The 21,784-nt window shown below is 48.3% G+C and overlaps 1 protein-coding gene across 1 annotated transcript in view; it reads right to left on the bottom strand.

The window, feature by feature from the left end:
- spef2 (sperm flagellar 2) overlaps positions 1–21,784 on the bottom strand; it is a 375,455-nt gene that overhangs the window by 7,989 nt on the left and 345,682 nt on the right. Inside the window, exons 39-40 of the mRNA XM_041185381.1 lie at positions 2,939–3,115; positions 1,472–1,663 (exon numbers count right to left, since the gene is read on the bottom strand). Of these exons, the coding sequence (XP_041041315.1) occupies positions 1,472–1,663; positions 2,939–3,115 (369 nt within the window). The remainder of the gene's footprint in view (positions 1–1,471; positions 1,664–2,938; positions 3,116–21,784) is intronic.

Below are 21,784 nucleotides of genomic sequence, written 5' to 3'. Positions count from 1 at the left end.
ACCTGGTTGTTTACTTTCAGTGACTGGTGTACAAGGACATCCAGGTCCCTTTGTACATCCACATTTCCCAATATATCACCATTTAAATAATACCGTCTTTCTGTATTTCACACTGACGCTTATAACTTCACATTTATCCACATTATACAGCATCTGCAATGTGTTTTCCCCACACACACACACACTTGTCTAAATCACCCCGAAGCCTCCTTGCATCCCCCTCACAACTCACAACCCCACCCAGTTTTGTGTCATCAGCAAACCTGGAAATATTGCATTTGGTTTCCTCATCCAAGTCATTTATATATATTGTGAATAGCTGAGGCCCAAGCACTGATCCCTGCGGTACACCACTCGTCACCACCTGCCATCTGGAAAAAGACCCGTTTATTCCCACTTTCTGTTTCTGGTCTGTCAACCAATTCTCAATCCATACCAGTATATTAACCCCGATCCCATGTGCTTTAATTTTTCCCACTAGCCTCTTATGTGGGACCTTATCAAAAGCCCTCTTGAAATCCAAATATACCACATCCACTGGTTCTCCCTTATCTATTTCACTAGTTACATCCTCAAAAAACTCCAGTAGTTTAGTTAAGCATGATTTCCCTTTCATAAACCCATGCTGACTTTGTCTAATTCTGTTAATGCTTTCCAAGTGTTGGTTACCACGTCTTTTATAATAGACTGTAGCATTTTCCCCACTGCTGATGTTAGACTAACTAGTCTGTAATTTTGTTTTTTCTCTCCCTCCTTTTTAAATAGTGGGGTTACATTTGCCCCCCTCCAATCTGTAGGAACTGCTCTACAGTCTATAGAAGTTTGGAAGATGACCATCAATACAAGCATGCAGGCTGTAATGAGGTCAGGAGCTGAGTGGCCCTGGCGGAACCCAAACTGGGTGTTAGTGGGCAGGTTATTGCTAAGCAAGTGCTGCTTGATAGCACTGTTGATGACGCCTTCCATTTCTTTAGTGATGATGGAGAGTAGGCTGATGGGGCAATAATTGGCCAGGTTGGATTTGTCCTGCTTTTTGTGCACAAGACATATCTGGGCAATTTTCCACATAGCTGAGGGAGGGTGGTACATGGTAACCAGCAGGAGGTTTCCTTGACCATGTTTGACCTGATGCCATGAGACTTCATGGGTCATGTTGAGGATTCCCAGTGCAACCACGTTGCTATGGGTCCAGAGTCACATGTCAGCCAGGCCAGGTAAAGACAGCAGACTTCCTTCCCTAAAGGGCATTAGTGGACTACACAGGTTTATACAACATTCAGCAATGACCTCATGGTCATCATTAAATCTTTAATTCCTGATTTTTATTGAATTCAAATTCCACCATCTGCCATGGCAGGATTTGAATCCAGGTCCCCAGCGCATTACCCTGGATCTCTGGATTATTAGTCCAGCAACAATAACACTATGCCACCACCTCCCCTGAACTCTGGCTGTCAGCAGTGTAATGTACCTTGCAGTAAAGCTGCTCTGTTTCGGACTGGATGCTGTGGCGATGAGTGTCCTCAGTTTTCATAACACCGTGGGTCAGGATTTGAAACAGTGCAGATATCGGCACCATCTCGGCTGAGGGTAAGGGTGCATTTTGTCCATCTGGCACAGCTGTACTCCTCCCCACAGTGTGCCGATCAATACATGGTTCGGACTGGAATAGAAAGGTGCCAAGATAAGTAAAAATCATCCGTTGAATATGCCTCCACATTGTCCCCATCAAACACTCCCAGGACAGGTACAGCACGGGGTTAGATACAGAGTAAAGCTCCCTCTACACTGTCATCATCAAACACTCCCAGGACAGGTACAGCACGGGGTTAGATACAGAGTAAAGCTCGCTCTACACTGTCCTCATCAAACACTCCCAGGACAGGTACAGCACGGGGTTAGATACAGAGTAAAGCTCCGTCTACACTGTCCCCATCAAACACTCCCAGGACAGGTACAGCACGGGGTTAGATACAGAGTAAAGCTCCCTCTACACTGTCCCCATCAAACACTCCCAGGACAGGTACAGCACGGGGTTAGATACAGAGTAAAGCTCCCTCTACACTGTCCCCATCAAACACTCCCAGGACAGGTACAGCACGGGGTTAGATACAGAGTAAATCTCCCTCTACACAGTCCCCATCAAACACTCCCAGGACAGGTACAGCACGGGGTTAGATACAGACTAAATCTCCCTCTACACTGTCCCCATCAAACACTCCCAGGACAGGTACAGCACGGAGTTAGATACAGAGTAATGCTCCCTCTACACTGTCCCCATCAAACACTCCCAGGACAGGTACAGCACGGGGTTAGATACAGAGTAAATCTCCCTCTACAAAGTCCCCAACAAACACTCCCAGGACAGGTACAGCACGGGGTTAGATACAGAGTAAAGGTCCCTCTACACTGTCCCCATCAAACACTCCCAGGACAGGGACAGCACGGGGTTAGATACAGAGTAAAACTCCCTCTACACTGTCCCCATCAAACACTCCCAGGACAGGTACAGCACGGGGTTAGATACAGAGTAAATCTCCCTCTACACCGTCCCCATCAAACACTCCCAGGACAGGTACAGCACGGGGTTAGATACAGAGTAAAGCTCCCTCTACAAAGTCCCCAACAAACACTCCCAGGACAGGTACAGCACGGGGTTAGATACAGAGTAAAGCTCCCTCTACAAAGTCCCCATCAAACACTCCCAGGACAGGTACAGCACGGGGTTAGATACAGAGTAAAGGTCTCTCTACACCGTCCCCATCAAACACTCCCAGGACAGGTACAGCACGGGGTTAGATACCGAGTAAAGCTTCCTCTACACTGTCCCCATCAAACACTCCCAGGACAGGTACAGCACGGGGTTAGATCCAGAGTGAAGCTTTTTTGAATCTATGATTCCTGTGCTGTGTTTGATGCTTGCTCCCTGTGAGCTCACCTTGAACAGGGTGGAGTCGGAGTCTGGATTCCAGGTGAGAAGTGCTCCAGCAGCAAGGCTGAGGGATCGGTAGAATCCTTGGGCAGGGTCTCGGTGAGTCGCGAAGTATAGCAGCATGTTGGTATAGTCCAGCTCCGGTGGAGTCCGCCTCTCATCCGCAAACACTGTAAAGAAAACCTGTGGAGAAAGAGGAGCTGAATGAACAATCAGTGGGGCAGCAGATTGGGGTAGAGGGCTCAGGGCTGGAGTCAGCTGCAGGCTGTCCACACCCCTAGCGCAATTCCCAACAAAAAACTGGAGATGGCTTTATAGTGAGGGGCTCACTCGGAAGTGGTGAAATGCTCAGGTTACAGTAAAATGAAACGCAACATCTTGTCAGCTATATTTGTGCTGATTTTTGTGATGAGGATATTGCTGATAAGGGGCAAACATATATTACCCATTCTCACTGAGTGCCTTTACTGGGCCTTTACTGAGGGCAGCTAAGCATCAACCACATTGCTGTGGGTCTGGAGTCACATGTAGGTCAGACCAGGTAAGGATGGCAGGTTTCCTCCCTAAAGGGCATTAGGGAGCCAGATGGGTTTTTAGGTCAATCAACAGTGATTTCATGATCATCATTACTGAAACTAGCTTTCAATTCCTGATTAAATTCAATTATTAAACTCCACCAGTTGCTGTGGTGGGATTTGAACCTCTGTCCACAGTGCATTAGTCCGGGATGCTGGATTACTGGCCCAGCATTAGTCTGGGATGCTGGATTACTGGCCCAGCATTAGTCCGGGATGCTGGATTACTGGCCCAGCATTAGTCCGGGATGCTGGATTACTGGCCCAGCATTAGTCCGGGATGCTGGATTACTGGCCCAGCATTAGTCCGGGATGCTGGATTTACTGGCCCAGCATTAGTCCGGGATGCTGGATTACTGGCCCAGCATTAGTCTGGGATGCTGGATTACTGGCCCAGCATTAGTCCGGGATGCTGGATTACTGGCCCAGCATTAGTCTGGGATGCTGGATTACTAGCCCGGTATTAGTCCGGGATGCTGGATTTCTGGCCCAGCATTAGTCCGGGATGCTGGATTACTGGCCCAGCATTAGTCCGGGATGCTGGATTACTGGCCCAGCATTAGTCCGGGATGCTGGATTACTGGCCCAGCATTAGTCCGGGATGCTGGATAACTGGCCCAGCATTAGTCTGGGATGCTGGATTACTGGCCCAGCATTAGTCCGGGATGCTGGATTACTGGCCCAGCATTAGTCCGGGCCACTGGATTACTGGCCCAGCATTAGTCCGGGATGCTGGATTACTGGCCCAGCATTAGTCCGGGATGCTGGATTACTGGCCCAGCATTAGTCCGGGCCGCTGGATTACTGGCCCAGCATTAGTCCGGGCCGCTGGATTACTGGCCCAGCATTAGTCTGGGATGCTGGATTACTGGCGCAGCATTAGTCTGGGATGCTGGATTACTGGCCCAGCATTAGTCCGGGATGCTGGATTACTGGCCCAGCATTAGTCCGGGCCGCTGGATTACTGGCCCAGCATTAACCCGGGATGCTGGATTACTGGCCCAGCATTAGTCCGGGATGCTGGATTACTGGCCCAGCATTAGTCCGGGATGCTGGATTACTGGCCCAGCATTAGTCCAGGATGCTGGATTACTAGCCCAGCATTAGTCCGGGATGCTGGATTACTGGCCCAGCATTAGTCCGGGCTGTTGTCTCCTCTACATTGGAGAGACCAAACGTAAACTGGGTGACCGCTTTGCAGAACACCTGCGGTCTGTCCGCAAGAATGACCCAAACCTCCCTGTCGCTTGCCATTTTAACACTCCACCCTGCTCTCTTGCCCACATGTCTGTTCTTGGCTTGCTGCATTGTTCCAGTGAAGCCCAACGTAAACTGGAGGAACAACACCTCATCTTCCGAGTAGCGACTTTACAGCCTTCCGGACTGAATATTGAATTCAACAACTTTAGGTCGTGAGCTCCCTCCCCCATCCCTACCCCCTTTCTGTTTTCCCCCTTCCCTTTTTTTTTCCAATAAATTATTAAGATTTTCCTTTTCCCACCTATTTCCATTATATAAAAAAAAATAAAAAAAAAACCCCCACTAGAGCTATACCTTGAGTGCCCTACCATCCATTCTTAATTAGCACATTCGTTTTGATAATATCACCAACTTTATCTTTAACACCTATGTGTTCTATTGTACTATTGTTGTTGACATCTTTTGATATTCTGCTTCTATCACTGCTTGTTTGTCGCTACAACCACACCAACCCCCTCCACCTCTCTGTCTCTCTATCTCTCCGCCCCCCACACACACACCTTAAACCAGCTTATATTTCAGCTCTTTCCTGGACTCGAACTCAAGTTCTGTCGAAGGGTCATGAGGACTCGAAACGTCAACTCTTTTCTTCTCCGCCGATGCTGCCAGACCTGCTGAGTTTTTCCAGGTAATTCTGTTTTTGTTTTGGATTTCCAGCATCCACAGTTTTTTTTGTTTTTATTACTAGCCCGGTATTAGTCTGGGATGCTGGATTACTGGCCCAGCATTAGTCCAGGCCGCTGGATTGCTGGCCCAGCATTAGTCTGGGATGCTGGATTACTGGCCCAGCATTAGTCTGGGATGCTGGATTACTAGCCCGGTATTAGTCTGGGATGCTGGATTTCTGGCCCAGCATTAGTCCGGGATGCTGGATTACTGGCCCAGCATTAGTCCAGGCCGCTGGATTACTAGCCCGGTATTAGTCCGGGCGGCTGGATTACTGGCCCAGCATTAGTCTGGGATGCTGGATTACTGGCCCAGCATTAATCCGGGATGCTGGATAACTAGCCTAGCATTAGTCCGGGATGCTGGATTACTGGCCCAGAATTAGTCCGGGATGCTGGATTACTGGCCCAGCATTAGTCCGGGATGCTGGATTACTGGCCCAGCATTAGTCCGGGATGCTGGATTACTGGCCCAGCATTAGTCCGGGATGCTGGATTACTGGCCCAGCATTAGTCTGGGATGCTGGATTACTGGCCCAGCATTAGTCCGGGCCGCTGGATTACTGGCCCAGCATTAGTCCGGGCCGCTGGATTACTGGCCCAGCATTAGCCTGGGATGCTGGATTACTGGCCCAGCATTAGTCTGGGATGCTGGATTACTGGCCCAGCATTAGTCCGGGCGGCTGGATTACTGGCCCAGCATTAGTCCGGGATGCTGGATTACTGGCCCAGCATTAGTCCGGGCCGCTGGATTACTGACCCAGCATTAGTCCGGGATGCTGGATTACTGGCCCAGCATTAGTCCAGGCCGCTGGATTACTAGCCCAGTAAAATCACCATTATGAAGAAAGGCCAAGGGCTGAACTGTTGACTCTGTTTCTCTCCACAGTTGCTGTCAGACTTGCTGTGTATTTCCATCTTCTCCAGGTTTTATAATGATGCTGCTCACAGCTCTTGTTTCTGGGATCCCTCCGTAATGTAATGCCCTTCAATTTGATGACAGTTGTAATTATTGCTCCTGAAAAATCGCGCTTCATGAGTCATTTATTAGAATCGTAGATTCAGAAATGGTCACCGCAGAATAGGAAGCCATTTGGCCGTTCATGTTGGTGTCACCTCTCTTCAAGAGCAACTCACTGATCCCATTGCTCTCCCTTTTCCTGGAGCCCTGCAAATTTTTCCTTTTCATATAATGATCCAATTCCCTTTGAAAGCCTCGATTGACCCTGTCTCCAGACAGTGCATTCCAGATCCTAACCACTCAATTCACCCTGTCTCCAACACGCACTCAGTCAGTGCATTCCAGACACTAAACACCCAGCTGATGCTGTCTCCCCCACACTCTCAGACAGTGCATTCCAGATCCTAACCACTCGATTGACCCTGTCTCCACCACACTCTCAGATGGTGCATTCCAGATCCTAACCACTCAATTCACCCTGTCTCCAACACGCACTCAGTCAGTGCATTCCAGACACTAAACACCCAGCTGATGCTGTCTCCCCCACACTCTCAGATAGTGCATTCCTGATCCTAACCACTCGATTGACCCTGTCTCCACCACACTCTCAGACTGTATTCCAGTTCCTAACCACTCAATTGATCCTGTCTCCACCATACTCTCAGGCAGCCCATTCCAGATCCTAACTACTTGCTGTGTGACAAAACTTTTCCTCATGTCACTTTTGGGTTTTGTTGCTACTTATCTTAAATCTGTGCCCTCTGGTTCCTGATCCTTCCACCAATAGGAATGGTTTCTGTTTATCTATTCTGTCCAGGCCCCTGATGATTTTGAACACCTCTGCAGGTATATTCATTGTGATCCGTTCAACCTTCTCTTCTCTAAGGAGAATAGCTCAGCTTCTCCAATTTATCCATGTAACCCAAGTTTCTTATTCCCAGAAACATTCTCGTGAATCTTTTCTTTATCATCTCTAAAGCCCTCCCATTCCTAAGGAGCCTCAGAACAGAGTTGTCCATGACTGCTGGCCTTGGCTGTGCTCGGTGGAGTCAGCAGACAATATGGCAAGAAGGCCAGAAATCGCTTTCATGATGTTGTGATCGTCCACTCAGCCTGTCGATGGTGGGCTGCCTTTCCTGCCATCAGACCTTGGGAATCTCATTGTAATACATCTGCATCTGATTATAAGGCCAGCCCGCCAGACTCATCCCCCGCCCACTGGACCGTCCGCCCACCTCTACATGATTGCGTGCCAGTGCAGAACGCGACTTGACAACTGTGATGTGCGGAAGTCAGGACTTACTGACAGGGCTGTGCTCATGTCGCGGACATCCGAGGAGCAGAAGCTGCAGCAGTCTGGCAGCAATGGGATCCTGAAGGAACGGCCATGACATGCTGGTGGGTTCTCATGGCCGTGGCTGTGCTGCGAAGCAGCTCACAGAAGCTGGAAAGTCACGGTTGAGGGTCTGCTCACAATGGATGATGGTCGAGGGGGGTGGGAGAGGAAGGTCTAGGATCAACTGGGAGATGAAGGTATGTGGCTTAGGTTGAAGCTGGGAGGGGGGGAAATGATGGTGTTTGGGAAGGTTGGGAGGAGGAGGGAATGAATGTGTCGGGGGCTGGGGATGAGGTTTGCGGGGAATGAAGGTGTCAGGAGGGGGGAGGTTGGGGGAGGGTTTATGCGGGAGGAGGGGCTAACAAGGGACAGAACAGCAACTGGGACGGGATGTGTAAGGGGGTGGAAGGTGTAAGGGGAGGTTTTCAGAGGTGGCAAGGAGTGCAGAGAGAGAAGTCTGGGAGTGTGGAGAGGGGAGGGAGACCAGGGGGAGGAAGGAGTGTAGAGGGGAGAGGGAGGAAGAATAAGGGTGGAGGAAGGAGTCGGGGATGGGGAAAGAGTAAGGTTGGAGGGAGAAGTAAGGGTGTCTGAACGTGTCAGGAAGGAGGAAGGACTAAGCAGAGGGGGAGCATGGGGGAGGGGAGGACTAAGGGGGGTGTGGACGGAGTACGGGGAGGGAGAGGTGGAAGATATTCCAAGAGGGGAAGGGGTTCCAAGTGGGGAAGTGGTCCGGAAGGGGCGGGGGTGGGAATGCAAGGCTCTGAAGGGTCCATGACTGCTTCATGGGGAGTGAACTGAGGATGGGTGTGGTGTGAGGGGATGGTGATAATGAGAGGGGGCAGCGTGAGGCAGTAAGGTGGGAGGGTGAGGGTTCGATGGTATTGGTAGAAGGGACAGTGAGGGTGGATGGTGAGGACTCAGGGACAGATGCAATCCCTGAGGCTGGGAAGGAGGTTGGGAAGGTTGATGTGGATGGGGTGGGATTTTTGGGAGGGAAGGGAACTCGCACGTTCGCCTGGACATCATTGAAGGAAAAGTGTTGTAGCTGGTAGGTCACGGAGGGGAGGTAGAAAGTGATGCAACTGGGGTCAGCAGTGATGGGGGAAAGGAAATGGGTGATTCAGGGTGGGTGGGGGGAAAAGATCGAGGAGCAAATGAAAAAGTGAACCACTACCACCCTGTCTAAATGGAAAGTGAGGCGAGAGTTGTGGTGGGCGAGATCAGGTGCTGCATGGGAGTGTGGTCAGTGGGTGGGCGGAGGTGCAGGTCAGCCCAGAGGGACAACTGAACCCCAGCAGGCAGCATTATAATGCTCAGGGCATTGAGGTGAGTATGAAACGTGAAGTATCCACGTGCTTGGGAGGGTGCTTGCATGAGGCTCTGAAAGGCCCTGCCACACACACACTTCCCTCCATAATCAGCCATTGGCCAACTGCTCCCTCTGCAGTGACAGGGGATGAGGTTGAGGGGGTCACAGGCAAAGGGGACTTGGAGGGAGAGGACAGCCTCTGAGATTCCTGAGTGGATGACCCAGGGGTGTCCAGCTGCTGTTCCTCCTCCCTTCAGGTACCCAAGGGCCACAGCCTGACTCCTTGAGGGGAAGGAGCACCTGGAGGGACACTGATGTTCCTCGTTTCCCTCTCACATCGCCACTGCAGGAACTCACCCGAGGCTCCCACGATGGAGTGCAGGTCTACGTGCATCTTCACCTTCTGCTGGACCAGGGTCTTTCAGCACAGGGAACCTTAGAGTGGGATTCTTCTTTTAGTTGTGGAGCGTGTTGGAAGCCTGTAACTGCTGCTGCAGCTTGTAAATAAAGTTCGCTGTTTCTACTGAAAAACCTGTCTGGAAAATCAAGTCCATTACAAGGGATAATTAATTGTGGGAAAACCAACTGTGAAGGGATGAGAATGTGTCTGAGTCATGTGTTGGCATGTTATTAATGAAATTTAAACATCTTTATTTAATTTTTATTTGCTGTTGGAAACCTCATCCAGCCCGTGGGTGAGGTCTCCTAAAAAATCCAAAGGCCACAGGCAGCAGAAAATTGAACTTAATTATTACTTTAATGGCCTTAATGGACCTTTTAATTATCAGCGGGCGCAATGCTGACTCCTGAGCATGCCCGCCGACTGAAATATCGTGTGAGTGCACAATTAGGTCAGTATCTCACCCAACATCATCACACGTTATTTTACACTCATTTAGGTTAGGCATGCGCCCATTGAGTGAAAACTTCTGGCTATAGTTTCCAGAAGTTTCCCTACCACTGAGGTCAAACTGACTGGTCTGTAGTTATCAGCTTTATCCTTGTACCCATTTTTTGAACAAGGATGTAACATTCACAATTCTCCACTCCTCTGGCACCTCCCTCCCTGTGTCTAAGGAAGACGGGAAGATTATCACTAGTACCTCTGCAATTTCCACTCTTCACTTGCCTCAGTACCCTTGGATGCATCTTATCCAGTCCTGGTACCTTATCTATTGTAAGTAAAGATAAACTTTCCAACACCACCTCTCAATTGTAAATTCTTCTAATGGACCAGTTACCTCCTCTTTCACCTCAGCCTGGGTGGCATCTTCTTCATTTGTAAAGACAGATGCAAAGTACTCCTTCAACACCTCTGCTATTTCTCCAGCCTCCACACACACATCCTCTTTTTGTCCAGAATCAGTCCTCCTCTTTCTTTTACCACCCTTTTATTATTTACATGCTTATAGAAGACCTTGGGATTCCCTCTTATGTTCGCTGCCAGCCTCTTTTCATACACTCTCCTTGCTTTTCTTATTAGTTTCTTCTATATCCAGCATGATTCTCCATTGTATTTTCTACCTGACATCTAGTGTAATCACACTTCTTCCTTTTCACCTTCATCTCTCTCTTTCATCTCTCTCGTGTTACGGCCAGGATTGCAGGAGTGTGCAAATGATCAGACTGTGGACCTGGAGTTCTCTTGTGTACAGACAGGCTCCTGGTCCCGTAAGATGCCTGGAAGTTCTCACCAACTGGTCTCACTTTACAGCTCCAAATGCAGACTAGTTACACTCAGATGAAGGTTTTCTGGCAACAGGTTGTTGGCCACACACAATTTCAGGCAAGATAAAGAGAGGGAGCCAGTCAAGGCAGCCTTCTTTCCTCAGCCTATTCTTCAACAAGGCTGCTTTCAAAACAAGCAGGTTCACAGCTTAAGTTTTCCTCTCTCCCATGTGCTTGCCTTTTTGTCTCCCAGATTTTCATTAATTGAAGAGCTTTGTAGTTCAACACAAACAAACAAACAACTCCTTCTCAAGTACCATATAAGGCAGGGGATCTCTTGGAAGAAGCCTGCTTGTTAACAGTTCCAAGGTGAATTTATGACCTTTTAAAAAAAAAAATCCCAGGTTAGCACCCAGATGTCCAGATCATGCCAAATCCTCCCACTTTCTAAAAGAAAACTTCACTCTTCAGAGATATGATTCTAACAATCGCTATCCAAGGTGGTTTGGATTTATTTGTCCTACCTTTCCCCTTTAAGGAAATATATCTTGGCATTGCCTGCATTGAAAGAAGCCCATTGTTCAACCACCATTTGATTCCAACTCACTCGATTCAGATACAGTTTCATCCCATCCATGTTGGCTTTCCCCCAATTAATTATCCCTGCTCTGGGTTGTTCCGTGTCCTTTTCCATGGCCAAACGGAACCTGATGATACAATGGTCACAGTCTCCTAAATGCAGTCCCACTTGGATCATTCCCCACAACCAGGTCCAACAGTGCCTGCCCTCACATTGGACCAGAAACAGTGCTGCAGAAAATTATCCTGAACACGTTTCAGGAACTCTCACCCCTCTTGTCCTTTTGCACTATTCCTATCCAAGTCTATATTTGGATAATTGAAGTTACACATTATAATTACTCTATAATTCTTAAGCCTCTCTGTAAATTCTTTGGAAATTTGTTTCTCAACATCCCTTCCACTAGTTGGTGCAATCATCAGTGAACATCCCCACTTCTGACCTTATGATGGAAGGAAGGTCATTGATGAAGCAGCTGAAGATGGTTGGGCCGAGAACACTACCCTGAGGAACTCCTGCAGTGATGTCCTGGAGCTGAGATGATTGACCTCCAACAACTACAGCCATTTTCCTTTGTGCTAGGTATGACTCCAACCAGTGGAGAGTTTCCCTCCTGATTCCCATTGACTCCAGTTTTGCTAGGGCTCCTTGATGCCACACTCGGTCAAATGCTGCCTTGATGTCAAGGGCAGTCACTCTCACCTCACCTCAGGTGTTCAGCTCTTTTGTCCATGTTTGAACCAAGGCTGTATTGAAGTCAGGAGCTGAGTGACCTTGCTGGAAACCAAACTGAGCATCGGTGGGCAGGTTATTGCTAAGCAAGTGCCATTTGATAATACTGTAGATGACCCCTTTCATTACTTTATTGATGATCTGGAGTAGACTGATGGGATGATAGTTGGCTGAGTTGGATTTGTCCTGCTTTTTGTGTACAGGACATACCTGGGTAATTTTCCACATAGCCCGGTAGATGCCAGTCTTGTAGCTGTACTGGAACAGCTTGGCTAGGGACGTGGCAAGTTCTGGAGCACAAGTCTTCAGTACTATTGCTGGAATATTGTCAGGGCCCATAGCCTTTGCAGTGTCCAGTGCCTTCAGCTGTTTCTTGCTTTATCCACTCAGCACTTCTGGCTGCAGATTGTAGCAAATGCTTCAGCCTTATCTTTTGCACTGATGTGCTGGGCTCCCCCATCATTGAGGATGGGGATATTTGTGGAGCCTCCTCCTCCAGTGAGTTGTTTAATTGTCCACCACGAAACACGACTGGATGTGGCAGGACTGCAGAGCTTAGATCTGATCCGTTTGTTATGGAATTGCTTAACTCTGTCTACCACTTGCTGCTTATACTGTTTGGCACGCAAGTGGCCCTGTGTTGTAGCTCATTTTTAGGTATGCCTGCTGCTGCTCCTGGCATGCCCTCCTGCACTCTTCATTGAACCAGGGTTGATCCGCTGGCTTGATGGTAATGGTAGAGTGGGGGATATGCTGGGCTATGAGGTTACAGATTGTGTTTGAGTACAATTCTGCTGCTGCTGATGGCCCACAGCACCTCATGGATGCCCAGTCTTGAATTGCTAGATCTGTTTGAAATCTATCCCATTTAGCACAGTGGTAGTGCCACACAACATGATGGAGGGTATCCTCAATGTGAAGGTGGGACTTTATCTCCACAGTGATTGTGCAGTGGTCACTCCTACTGATACAATAGAGTCATAGAGTTATACAGCACAGAAACAGGCCTTTCAGCCCATCATGTCCATGCTGGCCATCAAGCACCTATCTATTCTAATTCCATTTTGCAGCACTTGGCCCATAGCCCTGTATGTTATGGCATTTCAAGTGCTCATCTAAATACTTTTTAAATGTAGTGATGGACAGATGCACCAGCAGCAAGCAAGTTGGTGAGGATGAGGTCAAGTATGTTTTTCCCTCTTGTTGGTTCCCTCACCACCTGCCGCAGACCAAGTCCAGAAGCTATGTCATTTAGGACTCAGCCAGCCCAGTCTGTAGTGGTGCTATTGAGCCACTCTTGGTGATGGACATTGAAGTCCCCCACCCAGAGTACATTCTGCACCCTTCGCCACCCTCAGTGCTTCCACCAAGTGGTGTTTAACATGGAGGAAGCACTGATTCATCAGCTGAGGGGGGACATTTCTTGACTTACTATAGCCTACTCTAATTCCATCAAACTCTCCAAGTATTCTATCTACCTTGAGATATCCTCCTTATCAGTTAGTACTTCTCTACTTCCCACTGCCAGTTTTTCTCCTCTGCACTCTGAATTTCCCCCCAGGTTCCCATCCCCCTGCCAATCTAGTTTAAACTCTCCCCAACAGCACTAGCAAACATCCTTGCGAGGACATTAGTTCCAGCCCTGTTAATGTGTAACCTGTTCTTCTTGTACAGGTCCCACCTGCTCCAGAACCAGTCCCAATGAGTCAGAAATCTAAAGCCCTCTGTCCTACGCCATTTCTCCAGTCACGTACTGATCTGCTCAATTTTCCTATTCTTATGCTCACTAGCATGTAGCACTGGGAGTAATCCTGAGATCACTGCTCTTGACATCCTGCTTTTTAATTCCCTTCCTAAATCCCTAAGATTTGCTTTCAGGGCCTCATCCCTTTCCCTACCTATGTCGTTGGCCCCAGTGTTGACCACGACCTCGGGCTGTTCACCCTCCACAAAAAGAATGCCCAGCAGCTGCTGTGTGGCATCCTTGACACTGGCAACAGGGAGGCTACACACCATCCTGGAGTCACGTCTATGGCTGCGGAGGCCCCTGAATATTCCCCTAACAATGGAACCCCATACTGCTATAGCTCTTCCACTCTTCCTCCTCCCCTCTGTTTTCAATCACCCGACTGTCTCTCCTCTCGTGCTGTTTTCAATCTCTCGACTGTCTCTCCTCTCATGATGTTTTCAATCTCCCAATAACCTCTCTACTCACAGTGTTTTCACCTCTTGATTGCCTCTCCTGTCATGAAGTTAGTAATGTATATAATATTATTGGAAAATATTCTTCTTTTTAAATAGAGGTTTAGTTTGTGGGTGTCTTACTTAGATTAAAGCCAGCTAGTCCAGATGCTTTGATGTGTACTCATTTTGAGATGTAAGAGAGGTAGAGTGCATTTGGATTTTTTGGACAGAGCATTCAAGAAGGCGAGTGAAATCTGACACCTAGCTAGCAGAGACCGAGGAATATGATGCTATAACTAATAAGATTGGTATTATGAAAAGGGTTTTATTGTTAGGCTTAAGAGTTGGTGCAGGAGGGGAGGTTTTAGTTTCCTGGATCACTGGGACTGTTTCTGGGGAAGTTGGGACCTGTACAAGCGAGGTGGTCTACATCTGAACCAGAGCGGGACTAACACCCTTGTGGCCATGTTTGCTAGTGCTGTTGGGAGGGGTTTAAACTAATTCGGTAGGGGGAAGGGACAAAGAATGTTAGCAGAATAGGGACACATCATAATGCAGTAAAACAATCAAGTCAGAGGGAGTACAGCTACAATAAGCTTCAAGGGAGTAAGGCAAGGCTAGATGGCCTCTACTTTAATGCCAGGAGTATTACAGGTAAAACGGATGAGTTAAGGGTGAGGATTGACATGTGGAATTGTGATATAGTAGCCATCACTGAGACGTAGTTGAGGGAGGGGCAGGATTGGCAGCTCAACATTCCGGAATATAGAACCTTCAGGCAAGACAGGGGAGGGGGTAAAAGAGGAGAAGGCATTGCATTATTAGTTAAGGAGTCAGTTACTTCAGTAAGGAGAGATGATATCTTGGAGGGGGCATCGAATGAAGCTTTGTGGGGAGAGATTAGGAATAAAAAAGATGCAACCACATTGTTAGGTGTTTATTATAGACCCCCAGATAGTCAGTGGGAAATTGAGGAGCCAATATGTGCACAATTTGTAGAGGTGTGTAAAAACAATAAAAATAGGGTAATTATATTTAGTGATTCCAACTTTCCCAACATTAATTGGGATAGACATAGTGTTAAGGGCTTGGATGGAGTGGATTTCTTGAAATGTGAACAGGAGAACTTTTTAGGTCAATATGTAAAGGGTCCAACAAGAGATGGTGCATTGCTGGACCTAATTCTGGGGAATGAAGCCAGACAGGTGGCTGAGGGGGTGGTGGGGGAGCATTTTAGTGATAGCGACCACAACATGGTACAGTTTAAGCTTGTTATGGACAAAGAAATCGACAAGTTGTAAAAAAAGTGTTTTGGATTGGGGGAGAGTGGAATTTAGTAAAGTAAGACAGGATCTAGCCAAGGTAGACTGGGAACAGTTACTTGTGGGGAAATCTACAGAGGAACAGTGGAGGGTATTCAAAAAGGAAATGGGGAGGGTACAGGCTCAACATGTTCCCTCTAGGATGATAGGAAGGAGCAACAAGCCCAGAGAACCATGGATGACCAGAGATATTCAGCTTACGATGAGAAGGAAAAGAGAGGCTTTTAGTAGGTACAAGGGAAGCAAATCAGCAGAGGCATTAGTGGAGTCTTGACAGTGCAGGGTGGAGCTTAAGAAAGCAATTAAGAGAGCAAAGAGGGGATATGAGAAAGCTCTGGCTGGTAAAAGTAGGGAAAATCCCAAGATATTCTATAAGTATATCAATGAGAAGAGGATAACCAGGGAAGAGTAGGGCCCATATGGGACCAAGGGGGCAATCTATGGGTGGAGCCAGAGGACATTGCTAGAGTGTTGAATGAATTCTTCACATCCGTCTTCACCCAAGAGAATGAGGATGAAAGTATCGAACTCGGGGAGAGAGACTGTGAGGTTCTTTAGCAAATTGATACAGGGAGTGACAAGGTATTGGAGGTGTTGGCCAAAAGTGGATAAATCTCCAGGTCTGAATGATTTGTGTCCCAGACTGCTGAGGGAGGCAAGGGAGGAGATCGCAGGGGCTCTGACCCGAATTTTTAATTCCTCTCTGGCTACGGGGGAGGTGCCAGAGGACTGGAGAACAGCTAATGTGGTTCCGCTATTTAAGAAGGGTTGTAGAGATAAGCTGGGAACTACAGACCAGTGAGTCTCACGTCAGTGGTGGGGAAACTTGGAGAAATTTCTGAAGGAGAGAATCTATCTCCAATTGGAGAGGCAATTGATCAGGGATAGTCAGCATGGCTTTGTCAGAGGGAAGTCATGCCTAACAAATTTGATTGAATGTTTTGAGGAGGTGACCAGGTGTGTAGTTGAGGATAGTGCAGTTGATGTAGTTTATATGGATTTCAGCAAGGCCTTTGACAAGGTCCCACATGGGAGACTTATAAAGAAGGCAAATGCACATGGGATACAGGGTAATTTGATAAGGTGGATTCAAAATTGGCTTAGTTGTAGGAGACAGAGGATGATGACAGAAGGATGCTTTAGTGACTGTAAGCCAGTGTCCAGTGGCGTACCACAGGGAGCTGTGCTGGGTCCCCTATTATTCGTCATTTATATAAATGACATAGATGACTTTGTGGGGGGTAGGATTAGTAAGTTTGCGGATGACATAAAGATTGGCCGGGTAGTTAACAATGAGGTTGAGTGTCTTGGACTACAGGAAGATATAGACGGGATGGTCAAATGGGCAGATAAGTGGCAGATGGAATTTAACACTGAAAAGTGTGAGGTGATACACTTTGGAAGGAATAATTTGACAATAAAGTATTCAATGAATGGCATAGCACTAGGAAGTTCTGAGGAACAAAGGGACCTTGGCGTGTGTGTCCATAGATCTCTGAAGACGGACGTGCATGTTAGTGGGGTGGTGAAAAAGGCATATGGGACACTTGCCTTTATCAATCGAGGCATAGTTTACAAAAGTAGGGAGGTCATGTTGGAGTTGTATAGAACCTTGGTGAGGCCACAGCTGGAGTACTGTGTGCACCTCTGGTCGCCACATTATAGGAAGGATGTGATTGCACTGGAGGGGGTGCAGAGGAGATTCACCAGGATGTTGCCTGGGATGGAACATTTAAGTTATGAAGAGAGGTTGGATAGACTTGGATTGTTTTTGTTGGAGCAGAGAAGACTGAGGGGTGACCTGATCGAGGTGTACAAGATTATGAGGAGCATGGACAGGGTGGATAGGGAGCAGCTGTTCCCCTTAGTTGAAGGGTCGGTCAGAAGGGGGCATAAGTTCAAAGTGAGGGGCAGGAGGTTCAGGGGGGATGTAAAAACCTTTTTACCCAGAGGGTGGTGATGGTCTGGAATGCGCTGCCTGGGAGGGTGGTGAAGGCGGGTTGCCTCACATCCTTTAAAAAGTACTTGGCCCATAGCCTTGAATGTTATGACGTGCCAAGTGCTCATCCAAGTGCTGGTAAATGGGATTAGGTAGGTAGGTCAGGTGTTTCTCACATGTTGGTGCAGACTCGATGGGCTGAAGGGCCTCTTCTGCACTGTCATTCTGTGATTGTGTTAGAAAACGTTGGTGACACAATGAGGATTTACATTCAATGAGCTGTGCTATGAGGTATAAGGATTGCAATTGTGTGTGTGCAGAGCAGAGGCAATGTAAGATCAATGCAGTGGTAAGCCTAATGCTGTCTTCATAGTAACCAGAGCGAGAGGAACCTCATTTTGAGTTTGTAAGGTGAAAATACTTTGCCTGGTGCCTGGTTCAGTCTATGGGTTGCTGTTGCCCCTCACCTTGAACTTGTGTCCCCTTGTGACTGACCCTTCAACTAAGGGGAACAGCTGCTCCCTATCCACCCTGTCCATGCCCCTCATAATCTTGTACACCTCGATCAGGTCGCCCCTCAGTCTTCTCTGCTCCAGTGAAAACAACCCAAGTCTATCCAACCTCTCTTCATAAGTTAAAAGTTTCATCCCAGGCAACATCCTGGTGGATCTCCTCTGCACCCCCTCCAGTGCAATCACATCCTTCCTATAATGTGGCGACCAGATGGTCAGTGTCCGTGTGTGAGATGGATGAGGCACCTGGTATCCCATCTTGGTGCCCATCCATCAATGGTGAGCAGGGAGGTCCACAGTGACCTCACATTGGCACACAAGCTGCCTGCCATCTCTGTGGGCTCCTCTCAGGGCGCTCTGGATGCTGACAGCAGCTCCTCCGCCCCTCTCCCAGTGATGGTGGCATCTGATGAGGCTGTGATGACTGGGGAGATACCAGCCTTGGCACTGGTCACTCCCCCTACAGGGAGGGCCAGCACAGGCTCCACTGGCCAGAGGTCGACTGCCAAGGTCATTGAGGCCAATAAAACAGCAGAGTGAGCAGCTGTCTTCAATGCCGGTGCCAGCGAGGGGAGACGTGGCATCCATAAACTTAAGCTTAAAGCACCTTAAGCACAAGAGGGACTGATCACAGGTGATCTTTTGTTTCCCCTTTTTATTTACTTTTTTTAATGGCATGACCGCCAATACCAGATATTGTTCTGTTGATAATCTGTGAGTTCCAACATTATATTACATTTGCTGTTGTGTTATTGGCCTGAGTATGCTTCATTTGTTTTGTAGGTGCAGGGTAGGCCAGTGTGTAATGCTGGACGTGGGGGGCTCGAGACTTTATTGCACAGGCACTGAGTGTATCTTGGGGGCACAGGAAAGGGTCATTTCAGACACCCAGGATGGAGGCAGCAGCCCTGGCATGAGGTGGAAGCAGATCTCTGGCAGCCTCGCTGAAGGAGTGTTGAATCAGGGTGTCCCTGGTGTCCCTGCCTCCCTGGAGGTTACCGAGCTCTGCCTCTACACCCTCAGTATTCTCCTCACTGTGCTGCTGTTCTAACTCACTACTGGATTCATCCTCTGTGGCCTGTGCAGCTGTGTCAAGATCCTCTTCCTCCAGTGGGTCACCCCTTGCCAGTGCCAGATTGTGGAGAGCGGGGCATACAACCACTATCAGTGATACCTGCTCTGGGAGGTATTGTAGGGCTCCTCCTGTAAGGTCCAGACATCGGAAATGCATCTTGAGAAGACCTATGGTTCTCTCAACCACTGCCCTTGTGGAGGCATGACTCCTATTGTACCGCTGCTCTGTCTCTGTGTGACGGAGAGGTGTCATGAGCCACCTTCTGAGGGGATAGCCCTTGTCACCCAGCAGCCATCCATCCAGCCGGGCTGGAGCACTGAAGAGCCCCGGCACCTGGGAGTGTCTGAGGATGTAGGCGTCGTGGGAGCTGCCTGGGTACCTTGCACAGACTTGTAGAATCTGCATCCTGTGGTCACACACTATCTGCACGTTCATGGAGTGGAAGCCCTTCCTGTTGATGAAGGCACCCGGCTGACCTGCTGGGGCCTTGATGGCCACATGTGTACAGTCTATAGCACCCTGGACACGGGGGAACCCAGCAATCGGAGCAAAGCCTCTGGCTCACTCAGCCTGGCTGGCCTCGTCCATATGGAAATGAATAAATGTCATTACCGCCTGAACAGAGCTTCTGTCACCAGCTTGACACAACTGTGGACAGCTGGTTGGGAAACTCCACACAGATCCCCCACTGACCCCTGGAAAGAGCCGAAGTAGTTAAGGGCCACTGTGACCTTCAGAGCCACTGGCATGATGAGCTGATCTCAGGGCCTATCATCTGACAGATGGGGGTCATGGTCTCCCTGGAGAGATGGAACCTCCTTCGGCATTGCACCTTGGACATATCGAGGTAGCTGCATCACTGCCTGTAAACCCTGGCAGTAGTAATGTAGCGTCTTCTGCAGCCCCCCTTGTCTTGGACTACCTGCTGGCCCTGCCCCCCTTATGCCTGCGCCTCTCCTCCCACAGGTCCCTCCCCTGGAAGCTGCATTGGGACACCTGCCCTCCTCTTCCTTCTGCCCCTCTCTTCCTCCTCAGAGGAGGGGCCTCCAGTGGAGACCACAATCCCCATTACCAGGGTAAGGGAAGGCTGTCCGATACCTGGATGGGTCCACACGGTCTGAATCCTCCAGGGGTCTTGGAGACACCAATGAGTCCTGAAATGAAGCCTGGAAATGCTGAGACTGAAGCCCTGAACAGAGATGAAGCTGCCAAGTACCAATAAGCAACCAGCAGCAAATTACCTACCAAACCCCTCCCTACTCACACTGGCAACGCTGCTGACCCTTTTCATCCTGCCCGTGGATGAGGTTTTGCAAATTGTTGGCTGGCCACCTGCCTGTTTTGCCCGTGTGACAATGCAAGATCGCAGGGGCAATGTTAAATTGGTGACAATTGTGTTCTTAAGGTCCTTAACTGGCCTCTTAATTAATGGTGGGTGTGACTCCGACTCCCGCGCGCACCCACTGACCAAGCGCGCGATGATGTCGGGACGCTTGCCTGGCATCATCGTGTGTGATTTAAAGCTCAAGCACACGCCCATACGCCGAGTGAAAAATTCTGCCCAATGATTTGGATGAAGGAACCAAATGTATAGTTGCTAAATTTGCTGATGACACAAAGATAGGTCGGAAAGTAAATTTTCAAGAGGACATAGAGTTTATACATCGATAGGTTAAGTTAGTGGGCAAAAAATTGGTAGATGGAGTATAATGTGGGAAAACATGAACTTGTCCATTTTGACAGGAAGAATAGGAAAGCATTTTATTTAAATGGAGAGAGAATGAGAAGTTGGTGGCACAGAGGGATCTGGGTGTCCTGATACATAAATCTCAAAAAGTTAGAATGTAGGTACAGCATTACCTCCTTGCTCTTGTACTCTATGCCCCTATTAATAAAGCCAGCTTATGGTTTATTAACTCCTCTCTCAACCTGTCCTGCCACCTTTAATGGTTAATGCACAAATACACCCAGGTCCCTCTGCTCTTGCACCCCCGTTAGAGTTGTACCCTTTATTTTATATTGTCTCCCATGTTCTTCCTAGCAAACTGAATCACTTCACATTTCTCTGCATTGAACTTCATCTACCACCTGTCCACCCATTCTACCAACTTGTCTACGTCCTTTTGAAGTTCTACACTATCCTCCTTACAGTTCATAATGCTTCCAAGTTTTGTGACATCTGCAAATTTTGAAATTGTTCCCAATACACCAAGGTCGAGATCATTAATATATATCAGGAAAAGCTATGGTCCCAGTACTGACCACTGGGGAATCCTGTCCTACACTTTACTTAGTCAGAGAAACAACCTTTCACCACTCCGATATAAAAACAAAAAACTGCGGATGCTGGAAATCCAAAACAAAAACAGAATTACCTGAAAACCGCAAGAATGACCCAAACCTCCCTGTCGCTTGCCATTTCAACACTCCACCCTGCTCTCTTGCCCACATGTCTGTCCCTGGCTTGCTGCATTGTTCCAGTGAGGCCCAACGCAAACTGGAGGAACAACACCTCATCTTCCGACTAGGTACTTTACAGCCTTCCGGACTGAATATTGAATTCAATAACTTTAGGTCTTGAACTGCCTCCTCCATCCCCACCCCCTTTCTGTTTCCCCCTTCCTTTTGTTTTTTTCCAATAAGTTATATAGATTGTTCTTTTTTCCCTCCTATTTCCATTATTTTTAAATATTTTTAAATCTTTTATGCTTCCCCCACCCCCACTAGAGCTATA

This window comes from Carcharodon carcharias, chromosome 4 (genome assembly GCF_017639515.1).
Source record: "Carcharodon carcharias isolate sCarCar2 chromosome 4, sCarCar2.pri, whole genome shotgun sequence".
Lineage (NCBI taxonomy): Eukaryota > Metazoa > Chordata > Chondrichthyes > Lamniformes > Lamnidae > Carcharodon > Carcharodon carcharias.
The sequence above is the reverse complement of the archived record's forward strand: the minus strand, read 5'-3'. Positions and strand labels throughout refer to the sequence as shown.